At 53.5% G+C, this 7465-nt stretch overlaps 1 protein-coding gene across 1 annotated transcript; it reads right to left on the reverse strand.

The window, feature by feature from the left end:
- Positions 1-1169: 1169 nt before the first annotated feature.
- On the reverse strand, positions 1170-1791 carry GNRH2 (gonadotropin releasing hormone 2). The gene is made up of 2 exons (XM_008047999.1): positions 1634-1791; positions 1170-1504 (listed from the first exon to the last, which is right to left on the reverse strand). The coding sequence occupies exons 1-2, from the start codon at positions 1788-1790 to the stop codon at positions 1170-1172; spliced, it is 492 nt and encodes a 163-aa protein (XP_008046190.1). The 5' UTR covers position 1791.
- Between the last annotated feature and the right edge of the window lie 5674 nt (positions 1792-7465).

Here is a 7465-nt window from a genome sequence, read left to right on the forward strand (position 1 = left end):
GCTGCGCTGCCACTCTGCGGACAGCCCGCAGGCCAGCCCCCGACTCTGACTGGGCGCCCCCTGCTGGGCGGTGGCCCGTCCCGCCGTCCCTCCCGCCTGCGGTGCAGGGCCCGCGTCTCTCCAGCCACGATGCGGAGAAGCAGGGGTGAAAGAGGGAGGGGATGAAGGAGAGGACTCGAGGCAACAGCTTCAGGGATCTCACACTTTTATTGGAGGACGGCGGGGCGCGGCGCTCCGGCTGCGGTCTGCGGAGGGAAAGGGGCGGCCGTGCGGCGGGACACTGGTCACGTAACTTCCGAGCTGCGGCCCTCGCAGCCTCCCCCCTTCGGGTCCCCTCCTGCCTCCCACAGGAGTCTGATGACCCAGCGTGGGCTCCCCCGGCTTCCTGGGCACGCGGCCTCGTCCAGCCTAAGCGAGCCTGATACATAAAACCTGAGCTCACACCTACTTGGATTAGGCGAGAAGGCGTTGCCTCCCAGGAATTTACTACCTCCTCTTTCGTTCTCGTGCTTCTCTGATGCACCCTAAATATGTTCGATTTACAAAATAGTAACCATTTCTCCACACCCGTCATCTGCTGTGGTCTTGGGAAGCTCTGCAGTCCCCGAGTCGTTCTCAGTGTACGTTGGTGACTGTGGGTCCTGCTGCCTATTTGAGTGACGTTACACCCCTCACCTCTTTCCCCGGGCCCGGGGTCTGCCCACATTCGCTTGACTGTCAAGATGCCTATGGAACCCCATGCCACCACTGTCTTACTAATGGAGGATTTTTAGTATAATTATCTTCTGCTTCACTAGTGACTCTGATTTTTTTTTTTTTTTTTTGAGTCGGAGTCTCACTCTGTCGCCCGGACTGGAGTGCAGTGGCCGCTCCCGGCCACCGCAGCCTCGCCTGCTGGGCTCCGGCGATCCTTCCGCCTCAGCCTTCCGAGTAGCCGGAATTACAGGCGCGCGCTAACCACGCCCGGCTGATTTTTTGATTTATTGTAGAGATGAGGTCTCGCTGCCCAGGCGGGTCGCGGACCCGCCGGCTCAGGCAATCCACTCACCTCAGCCTCCCAAAGGCACGGGATTACAGGCTGAGCCACCGAGCCCGGCGTGACTCTGATTTTTAAGCGAAAACAGGCATTTTATAAGTTGTCTAGAATTCTCCTGGGGAAATAGGAAGGATTAGCGGATGGCAACCTGCTGTGTGCAAGGGCACAGAGAAACGGCTGGGGGTGCTGTGGAGGGCGCATCCCAGTGGTATCTCATTTTCCATGCCCCTCGGGCCCCAATTCTTAGCCACAATGGCCACTGGTGACCAGTGGCTGGTCTTGAATGCTGGGGCCCTCTCACCCCACTCACCAGTAGTGTCTGTGCCAGGTGCTGCATCCTGCGGAGGGACCACTTGGCTATGGTCCTGCCTTTCCAGGGTGCGCTGTCCTCTGGGGGATCCAGAGCATCACTTGGGAGGCTATGGGCTGTCTGAGCTGGGCTGCCTGCTGCAGTGTCCAGGTCCCTTCCTTAGAAGGGAAGTGAGGTTGCAGCCTGCCCTCCCTACCCCCACTTCAGGGCTTGGGCTCAGGGCAGGTAGAAGACCCCCAGCCAGCACCTTCTTCCTCTCACCCAGACTGGGGAGACTCATCACCCACCTGGGGACCTAAGGACACTCTGTGGGTCCTGGGATGAGCTGGAGGCTCGCTTTCCTCCAGGGTACCAGCCATGGGACCAGTGCTGAGCCTTCGAGGGTCCAGGGTGGGCAGTCAGCAGCAGCAGCAGCAGCAGGAGGCCTAGCCTGGAGCTGGCCATGGCAGGGCTGCTCTCATGGACAGTGGAAACCACTCAGAGTCTGACACTCCTACACATATCCTCTCCCTCTAAGGCCACCTTGGACAACTGGCATCTTAGGGGCACCTTTAGTATTTCCTAATGCTCTCTCCTCTGCTCCCTCTCATCCCAGGCCTCCAAGGATCTAAACCCCGAGGAATCCTGGCCCAGCAGGGGAGGATGCACCAGGAGGCCAGCTTTCCCCCAGGGCCCAAAGCAACCCTCCTGCCAGCTCTGAGGGCCCTCCCGATGGATCTTCCAGACCCATTCCTCCTTCCTTCAGGGAGCTCCAGAAGTGGAAGAAAGCTGGTGGATGGTCTGGGGAGTTCTTCGTGAGACAGACAACAAGGGGGGCATTTGCAGCCCCTTTTCTCTGTGGCCTGCCCTCCTCCATGGTAGCTGGGAGTGTGGGAATAATGGGGGCCAGCGCTTCCACCCCTCGTGTCTCCCAAGCCGGGGGCAGCAAACACAGGAATTTATAGTAAAGTTGTTGGGGAGAGAAGAAAAGGGGCTTTTCTGGGCATGGCTCAGGGCTGGAAGGGGCTTGGGAGGGGGGAAGAGGGGCCCTGCACCATGCATCCAGGATGGAGCTCCATCCAGGAGCACCAGCCCTGGAGGGCTCCTCACTCACCAGGGGAGAGCTGAGGATGATGCGGCTCCTTCAGGCGGCTGGGTGTGAGACCCTAGCCAGACAGCCCCAGGATTTATTGACCAGGCAGCTCCACCCCCGTCTCTCCAGCCAGACTCCTGTGACGTCTTCAAAGAGAGGAGCGGGAGCAACTGGCCGCCCAGTTCCCGTCCCACAGCATCCATTCCATGAACACACACTAGGCAGCCGTGGCCCTGAGGTCACCAGACAGATGCTCCCTTCCCATCTTCCCAGGGGCAAGTAATGGGACTCCTGCTCTTAACCTAGAAAGCTCTCACAGCCCTCCCTGACCCAAGAAGGGAATTGTGGCCTGGAGAGACATTACCTGAGGGATTTCCCTGACTCCCACCCAGCTCAGGGTTTTTCCTAGTGGAAAAGTGAGGCCTAAGAACAGACAGCCCGGCAGCTTATTCAAAGATATGTGGGAGGCTGTAAGCATCCTCTGAGAGCTTCCGTTTGCTCACCTGGGCTGGATGGAATGACTTGATATCCACATACATGGGCACTGGGGCTGGGTCACTCCAGATGGAAGTAGCTTGGGTGGGGCAGTTTCTATTAAGAATCAGTCCTAGTCGGGCTGGGTGGCTCAGCCTGTAATCCCGCACCTTTGGGAGGCTGAGGTGAGTGGATTGCCTGAGCCCGCGGGTTCAAGACCCGCCTGGGCAGCGAGACCTCATCTCTACAATAAATCAAAAAATCAGCCGGGCGTGGTAACGCGCGCCTGTAATTCCGGCTACTTGGAAGGCTGAGGCAGAAGGATCGCTGGAGCCCAGCAGGTCGAGGCTGCCGTGACCGGGAGCGGCCACTGCACTCCAGTCTGGGTGACAGAGTGAGACTCCAACTCAAAAAAAAAAAGAATCAGTCTTTCTCTCCTCCAAGAAATGAGCCCATGAGAGAGGGCCCAGCTGAGGGGCAGTGCAGCCTCCCCTGGGCTATTAGCAGGAGGTGGAATAATTTTGTCCCTCAAGGCCTCCCTCCCCCACAATCCTGTGCTCAACCCAGAACTATTTGTGGATTTTGGCATACCTAGCCTGGATTGCCTGCAATAGGCTCTTGCCCCCCAGTCTGCGTCAGCAGCTCAGCTTTCACTGCCAGGCACCAACCTCTGGGGTCAGAGGCTGTTTACAGGGTTAATAGCCAATCTAGGCATTTGGGCTGGACAGCAAATGGGAGGGACAGGGTCAGGCTTGGGATCATGGTGACCAGAGTCACCAGGAGAGCTGGTACGTCAAATTCTGTGACACAGATGGGAGAGGGGAGGCATAACAGACACCAGTTGGTTCTGGGCACCTGGATTTCAGCTACTGAGGCAGGATGGGCAGGAACCTGAAGATGTGTGGACAGTAGTTCAATTAAACTGTTTTGAGAAATATATACTTTGTTCACCAGGCGATTTTTAGGAAAACAGTTGCTTTGCGGTTTAGCAAAAATGACTGAGCTCAATAAACTAGCTTAGTTCTGGTTTGGATTTACAGAATGTTTTATTCAAAGTCCCTGATGTTTATTTTAAAAGAGGAATGGGGTGCCTTTATTTTTTCTATAATTTGATTATGGTTTTTCCTGAAAAACCCAAACCAGAAGCGAGTTTCCCAGGGAAAGCTCTGATCCCTTTTTTTCTGGCAACATTCTTAGCTTTTCAGAAATGTTTCACATCCTTCCCAGACGTATCAACTCTGGTATCCCTCTCATCAGAACACAGAAAGCTGTCTCTGTTCACCACAGAGCTCCAACCAATGCTCAGTCCTAAGGATACGAAGACAGTGCAATTGGGAGCTGCTCAGCAGAGCTTTAGAGCTGAGTGAATGCTCAGGTGCTGTGGGAGCAGAGTGGCACAAACCGTGAGCACATGGCCGGGGGTGAAGGATGAAGATGAATTAGCTAGTCACAGAAGCCGGGGATGGTAGCAGTGGGCTACTGTAGCACAAGGACAGCGCAGGGGCAAGCAGGAGCTGCCAGTGGATCCGTGGGACTGGAGCACAGTGGGGATGGGGAATGAGAGTGGGCAGGAAGAAAGGATGGTGGGCTCCTGGTTGTGGGCAGCTGGAGACAGGTGCTTCTGGGCCCTACGACCTGGGGTTGGGGGAACCAGGGATTGGAGGAGAGCTGAGGGTCCACGAAGAAAGGCCTGGAATCTTGATTTCTGAGAAAGGAGAGCAGCTAAAGGTAAGAATAAGAGTCAGAAGAAACTTCTCCAGGCCATAATCCTTCTTGGGTCAGGGAGGGCTGTGAGGGCTTTCTAGGCCTCAAGAGCAGTAGCTTGAGGATGCAGCCTGGGAAATGGGAAGATGAGAAGACTGAATGCCTGGGGTTTAGCACCAAGGCCACCTTAGTGAGCAGGGGAAGGAATGGGTGGGAATGAAGTGAGGAAGAGAAGTCTGTGTAAAGGGGAAGAACTTAGGACTGGGGGAAATGCTCTTTATTTCTAGCTTTATTTTTATTGAAAGAGACTTGAGTGTTTGGGACAGGGGGTGATGAAGGAAAGTTAAACCCAGAAGGGACTGCCTGGAAGAAGTGAGATCTCTATGTGGCAGGACCCAGCACTTTGGGTGTGTGGTGGGCATGGGCTGTCACTCTTTACTTGCAGAGAAATACTTGCCTCTGCTCTCGTACCCTTGGGTCACAGCTGACTGGCTGCGCAGTGGGCCCTGGATGTAGTAGTCACCCTGCCCTTCCCATACAACTGGGCTATGTGATTCCCAGCACATTTTCCTTTTGGCCTACACTAGTTCCTGTCAGGTTTAGGTCTCTTGCAAACACACAGCCCTGAGTAGAACGTAAGAGAGTGAAGAGAGAGGAGTTAAGGGATGAGGAATATGTCTATAAACTGTGGGAGAGGAGAGAAGCTAGGAGCTGAGCTAATTCCGGCTTGAAGACATCTGTTTAGCAACTGGGTGCTATTTAAAATATCAGCCTAACCGAGACATTGGCATGGTGTTCAGCAGGAAGCATAGATGGCCAGAACACACTTGTGAGCCCCGTTCAAGGCCAGGTCGGGTGACAGGAGGTAAGGCAGCCTGCTGGGAGGTGGGCAGGCAGCCCAGGGGTCTGTCAATGGCCTCACCTGCATGTTCACTGAACAGCTTGTGGACCCAACACCCAAATATGGCCGGACTTGGCCACACAGAGGAAACAGAGGGTAGCCTGTATGAAGCCAGGGTCTCCTCAAATCTGGCACCCCTTACCAAAAAATTCCCAGATTTTATCTTTGCTTAATTGGGAAACAGTCTTGAGTTCACTGTCTCTTGGAGTTCCTTAACTTCTTCAGAACAGTCAAGTGCCTCTAATGACTTATGGTCACCTCTTGCAAGAGGTGGTCTGTTGGAGAGCCACTTCCTTCACAAAAACATCCTGGATACGTGGTACACAACTGGGCTCCCCTCCTGGAGCCACTGCGTGTTAACTAATGGCTTTGCCTGAACCTCGAGGCTCTGCAATGTGGTTCTACTTGGCCTTTTTTTTTTTTGAGTTGGGGTCTCACTCTATTGCCCAGGCTGGAGAGATGTGGCATGACCATGGCTCACTGCAGCCACGATCTCTGGGCTCAGGTCATCCTTCTGCCTCAGCCACCTAGTAGCTGAGACTCCAGGCACGTGCCAACCTGCCTGGCTAATTTTTTGCTTTTTTGTAGAGATGACGTCTCACTATATCACTTAGGGTAGTCTTGAACTCCTGGACTCATGCAATCCTCCTGCCTTGGTCTCCCAAAGTGCTGGGATTACAGGTGTGAGCCACTGTGTCTCGCCTCCTTTACTCCTTTTTATTCATTTAAATTTCCAGCATCCTGTGGGTACGGTTCAAGTTCCACCTCCTCCTAGAAGCACAGCACTACTGACCCCTGAATGTGCTTCCATGCACTTGGCTGAGATGCCGCCTCTCACTCTGGAAGCCTCTGAACCCAGAGCCTGTATGGGTTCTTCAAGAAAGGCCCAAGAACCACAGGTGTCCTCAGCCCTGCCTGACAGCCATGGCAAGCAGCTCACTCTCCTGTACCTGGGATGAGCTTCTTATGAGATCTGGAGGCAACAGACAGACCCATCCTCCTAGCTGTGCCTCCAACTAAAGACTACATTTCCAGCACCTGTTGCAGTTAGGTGTGGTTGTGACCAGGTGAAAAATCTGCTTAGGGAGCCAATGCAATATGAGTGAAAATGAAAAGTACAGATTTAGCTTCATATCCTTAAACATAAGTGACTTGTTTTCCATGCTCTTTCCTCATTCCAGTTTGTAGGATGGACATGGTAGTGACTTAGCTTCAACCTGACTATGAGAATAACATCCTAAGGTTACTGGATCTCTAGACAGGGCAGACTGTTATGTGAGAAATAAATGAACACCCACTCTCTCTTTTTGTCTCCCTATAATAACCAGGCTGGTCTTGAACTCCTGGACCCAAGTGATTTTCCTGCCTCAGTCTCCCAAAGTACTGGGATTACAGGCATGAGCCACCATGCCCAGCTCACCTTCTTTAAGACATAAAAGTTCAATACTTTTGTCTAACATGTCAGGCTTAAAACCAAGTTGGAATATAATACTCCCACCATCCTGGTCCTGGATCTGAGATACTTCCACACTCTTCTGGAACTAAGAACACATGAAAGAAAATGGAAGCAATGAAACATAATACATGTGGATATAAAGAGTTATCCTGGACTGAATGACACAATCCAGATAACACTGCAGCAAAGCACCAACCAAAGCATGAAGAGGTCACACTGGCCTCAGTTCCAAAGTTGAATCAATTCCTCTCTCCCTTGTGCCCCTGCACTTAGGGAGACTCAGAGAGGACCCTGCCATCTTCCCCAAGGAGTGAGGCTGGCTGGGACCATGTACCAAAGATGAGATTACCCAAAGAGGTGGAGGAGCTGCACTTGGTGGACAAGAAGCGCTGGCGAACTGTGGCCTTTTGGTGGCCAGCTGAGAGAAAACAGTAACAGCAGGCCCAGGAGTAACCTAGGAGAGTCCCAGTCTATGTGGCTGCCCCACCCCAGACAAAGGGAGAGACATTTCC

Source organism: Carlito syrichta, unplaced genomic scaffold, assembly GCF_000164805.1.
Source record: "Carlito syrichta isolate Samal-C Ts95f unplaced genomic scaffold, Tarsius_syrichta-2.0.1 Scaffold120447, whole genome shotgun sequence".
NCBI lineage: Eukaryota > Metazoa > Chordata > Mammalia > Primates > Tarsiidae > Carlito > Carlito syrichta.

Bases quoted from the DNA above. Each gene is read 5' to 3' on its own strand.
- GNRH2 (XM_008047999.1), bottom strand. From the start codon at position 1,790: ATGGCCAGCTCCAGGCTAGGCCTCCTGCTGCTGCTGCTGCTGCTGACT. The intron at 1,505-1,633 runs GTGGGTGATGAG...TTCCCTTCTAAG, and splicing joins GAGTGTCCTTAGGTCCCCAG to GAAGGGACCTGGACACTGCA.